Consider the following 4,046-nt stretch of genomic DNA (forward strand, 5'->3'; position numbering starts at 1 on the left):
CATTTTAAGATAGTAATAAATAATCAATTATTTATGCAGAAAATGTATGCTTATTTATATGGTAAGAAAATAAAAAAGTATTTATTTTTAAATTATTTATAAGAATTACGAGTGAGTGTATTGAATTCATTCATATTATGGGTGATGCTTGGATAATGCTCTACTAGGGCTTGACATCTCCAAAGATCTGGGAATCTTCTCCAAGCTTCTTGGAAATCTTCTTGCTTCATCATGAGCAACAACCCCATACCCTGGACCTTCCTCGATGGTCTTGACACCTCCCCACAGCTTAAAATACAACCTAAATCGGTCAAGAAGTCATTTGCTCAAGTAGTGACAAATAACTGTGATATTTCATTATCCCAACTTCCCCAACCTTATCTCAAAGGTGACTCCATTGCTGTCAAAATACCGGAGGATGAATATCAGGCAGGCCTAAAGAGGTGCAAAAATCATTTTCATGGAAGAATCATCTTCTCCAAAGGAGATACTCCAACGAAGTTCCTTGATCTCAAAGATAAGCTCATAGGTCTGTGGAGCATGATAAGTAAATGGACCATGATTTCTCTTAGTCAGGGGTATTATTATTTTTCATTTTCAGATGTCGAGGACATGAGAACCATTTGTGCCACTAGTACATGGATTTTTGAGGTAATTCTTATGGACTCCTGACTTCAATCCTAGCACTCAGAAACTCTCCCATTCACAATGTTGGGTGAAAATCCTTGGTTTGACTTCTTCTCAATAGGGGGGATTGGCACTCCAATTGCTTTGGATGAGGCTACTAACAGCAGAGCTTTTGGCCATTTTGCGAAAGTTTTGGTGGACATAAATCTGAAAGCATCCCTTCCTGATCAAATTCTAGTAGAGAGGGAAGAATTTGCTTTTTTTGTCTACCTTGAGTATGAGAATCTCCCTGACTATTGCTTAGGGTGTCAAACTATTGGTCATTTAACCTACAACTGCAAGAAAAATGGTAAAAATGTTTTCGCAGAGGAACTCCCAAAGCCTCTTAGGAAGCCTGCAACATCTGCACAAACTAAGATTCCTATAGGAAAGTGAGTTGGTGATCAATTTGGAGATTGACAACAGGGAGGTTGAAAATTTGGACAAATTGGAGAAGATTGTCTTCTCTCCCTCTAAGGACTCTCAAGCTTCCTCTGAGGAGGAGACTCCATCTAGGGTGGATAACATAGTAGATGGAAACATTCCAACTCATGAACAAAGAGATTATGTCCAAGCAAGTGAGGAAATGGTCAACCAAATTGCTGCCAAGGCAACCAGAATTGTTGGAAGACTCTGGGCAGATGAGGAAGATGTGATTGAAGAGACTGAAGAGAGTCAATTCTCTCTTGTGCTTTCGAAATCTAAAAAAACGGCTAAAGAAAAATGTCTGAACAAGTGCACTTTACCCATAGGGGAGGATACATTAATGCCTCAATGAAGGTTTTGTATTGGAATTGCAGAGGGATTGGGAATAATAAAACTAGGCTTGTCTTAAAAAAGCTTTGTTTGTCCAATAAACCAGACCTGCTGTTCATTGCTGAACCTAAGGTCACTATGGATGTAATAAATACTCGGTTTTGGTCGGATTTAAAGTTTAGACACTTTGTAATGAATGACAGGGGACCCAACCTTCCCAATATTTAGGGATTTTGCTCTTTGGATTTGAGTCCTGTAGTGATCACTGTCTCGGATCAGCAATGTTCCTTGTCTATATTGTGGAACAACAAGACTTTTTTCACAAGTACCATATATGCTCACACACACTATCTCCAAAGAAGGTTTCTTTGGGTGGAAATTCAGTCTCTACTGCTTGCTCACCCTGGTCCTTGGTGCTGCATTGGAGACTTCAATGCAATCCTGGGTTCAAATGAATGTAGGAGTGCTAGACTGCCTAATAAAGTCTCTTGTGAGGATTTCCAAAAGTTCCCTGACACCTCAAGAGTGATTCACTTGTCAACCAGGGGGGTTGCTTTCACTTGGACTAATAAGAGAAGGGGGGAGGTTCTCACTGAAAAAAGACTGGATAAATGCTTATGCAATGATACTTGGATTTCCAGTTGGCAGAATGTTGCTTGTTGCACTCTTCCTAGAGTTGCTTCTGATCACCATGACATTCTATTTTGTTTTGAAGTTTCTGATAGCCTTAGATCATCTCAATTCGGATTTCACAAAATGTGGCTTAGGCACTCTGATTGCAAAAGATTGGTGGAGGAGTCTTGGAGTGTTCCAGTTCTTGGTTGTCCTATGTTTATTCTATCTCAAAAGCTTAAAAATCTGAAGATTAAGCTAAAGGATTGGAATGCTAATATATTTGGTAATGTACATCTCAGAGTCAAGAATGCTTTGGCCAATGTTGAGATAATTCAAATCTATATCAATGCCTCTGGTCCAGATCCACACTTATTAGATCAGGATATGCATGCTTAAAACCAATTACTGGAATCTTTAACAATTGAGGAGGATTTTTGGAAGGAAAAATCTAGGCTGAAGTGGCATATCCATGGTGATAGAAACACAAGATTATTTCACAAGGTCACTTAGATAAGGCATGCCACTAAATCAATGTCCATCCTGAAAAAGGGTGAGGAGGTTCTGACTACTCAGCGGGAAATAAGCAGCCATGTTCTTACCTTCTACACGGATTTATTTGCCTCAAACAATAACTGTGTTCCTAATTCCCTTATTCAAAATGTTATTCCTAGATTGGTGGGCAATGAGGAAAATGCAATGCTAATTAGTATTCCTACTAGCGAGAAGATAAAGTCAGCTGTTTTCTCTATGAATGGGGAGGGAGCCCCTGACCCTGATGGTTTTGGGGGTTGCTTCTATCAACACTTTTGGGAAATTGTTGGTAAGGATGTGTGGAACTTTGTCACTCAATTCTTCTTGCATGATTGGGTTATGCCTAATATGAACTCTAACTCTATAATTCTGATCCTTAAGCCCTCTAATGCTGAAAGGATTGAAGATTATAGACCCATTGCTCTAGCTAACTTCCAATTCAAAATCATCACTAAGGTTCTTGCTGACAGATTAGCTTCTATTGCTGCTAGGATTTTTTCTCCCAATCAAAGAGGCTTCATCAAGGACAGAAATATTAAGGACTGCATATGCATTGCCTCTGAAGCAATTAACCTGCTTGAGCACAATACGTTTGGTGGTAACTTGGCAATTAAGTTAGACATAACTAAAGCTTTTGACACTATGGATTGGGGGTTCCTTCTTGATACTTTAAAGGCTTTTGGTTTTAGTAAAACCTTTATCAAATGGATAAGTACTATTCTGCATTCTGCAAAGCTTTCTATTAATGTCAATGGCCAAAATATGGGTTTTTTCAGCTGTTGTCATGGTGTTAGGCATGGTGATCCTCTATCTCCCATCCTTTTCTGTCTGCCTGAAGATGTTCTGAGCAGAGGGATCACCAAGCTTGTGAATGAGAACAAAATGAGATCCATTTCAGGTCCAAAAAATTTGCAACTTCCTAGTCATATCCTGTATGTTGATGACATTCTAATTTTCTACAGGGGTGTTAAAAAGGAGCTTAATTGCCTAAAAAAGTTCTTGCAAGTTTATCCTGATGCTTCAGGCCAAAACATAAATCCTGCTAAGTGAAAATTCTATATAGCTAAGGCAACTCCTAGGAAGATTGTTACTCTTTCCTCAACTCTTGGCTTCCTCCCTAGCTCTCTTCCTTTTCATTATTTGGGAGTCCCTCTCTTCAACGGTAAGCCTAAAAAGGTGCATCTCCAACCAATTGCTGACAAAATCATCCAGAAATTGGCAAGGTGGAAAGGTCTAACTTTGTCAATTATGGGAAGAGTTGAACTGATCAAGTTTGTGATTCAGAGTATGTTAGTTTATAGTTTCCACATATATCAATGGCCTTCAATGTTGATCAAGCATCTGGATTCTTGCATAAGGAACTTCATTTGGTCAGGGGATATAAAGACAAAAAAATTGGTGACTGTTGCTTGGGCTCAAGTCTGCTGCCCAGCTAAGATGGGAGGTTTGGGCATCAAGTCTCTCCAGAAAATGAACCA

The 4,046-nt window shown here is 39.2% G+C and overlaps 1 protein-coding gene across 1 annotated transcript; it reads left to right on the forward strand.

The window, feature by feature from the left end:
• Nucleotides 1-231: 231 nt before the first annotated feature.
• On the forward strand, nt 232-2,433 carry LOC109339967. The gene is made up of 5 exons (XM_019577526.1): nt 232-529; nt 749-1,058; nt 1,093-1,401; nt 1,467-1,554; nt 1,651-2,433. The coding sequence occupies exons 1-5, from the start codon at nt 232-234 to the stop codon at nt 2,431-2,433; spliced, it is 1,788 nt and encodes a 595-aa protein (XP_019433071.1).
• Nucleotides 2,434-4,046: the final 1,613 nt, after the last annotated feature.

This window comes from Lupinus angustifolius, unplaced genomic scaffold, assembly GCF_001865875.1.
Source record: "Lupinus angustifolius cultivar Tanjil unplaced genomic scaffold, LupAngTanjil_v1.0 Scaffold_122_28, whole genome shotgun sequence".
Lineage (NCBI taxonomy): Eukaryota > Viridiplantae > Streptophyta > Magnoliopsida > Fabales > Fabaceae > Lupinus > Lupinus angustifolius.

Excerpts from the sequence above, each read along its gene's own strand:
- LOC109339967 (XM_019577526.1), top strand. The coding sequence starts at position 232 with ATGAGCAACAACCCCATACCCTGGACCTTCCTCGATGGTCTTGACACC. Across the intron at positions 1,059-1,092 it reads ACTAAGATTCCTATAGGAAA|GGAGGTTGAAAATTTGGACA; the intron begins GTGAGTTGGTGA and ends GATTGACAACAG. Across the intron at positions 1,402-1,466 it reads AAAGAAAAATGTCTGAACAA|AGGGATTGGGAATAATAAAA; the intron begins GTGCACTTTACC and ends TTGGAATTGCAG.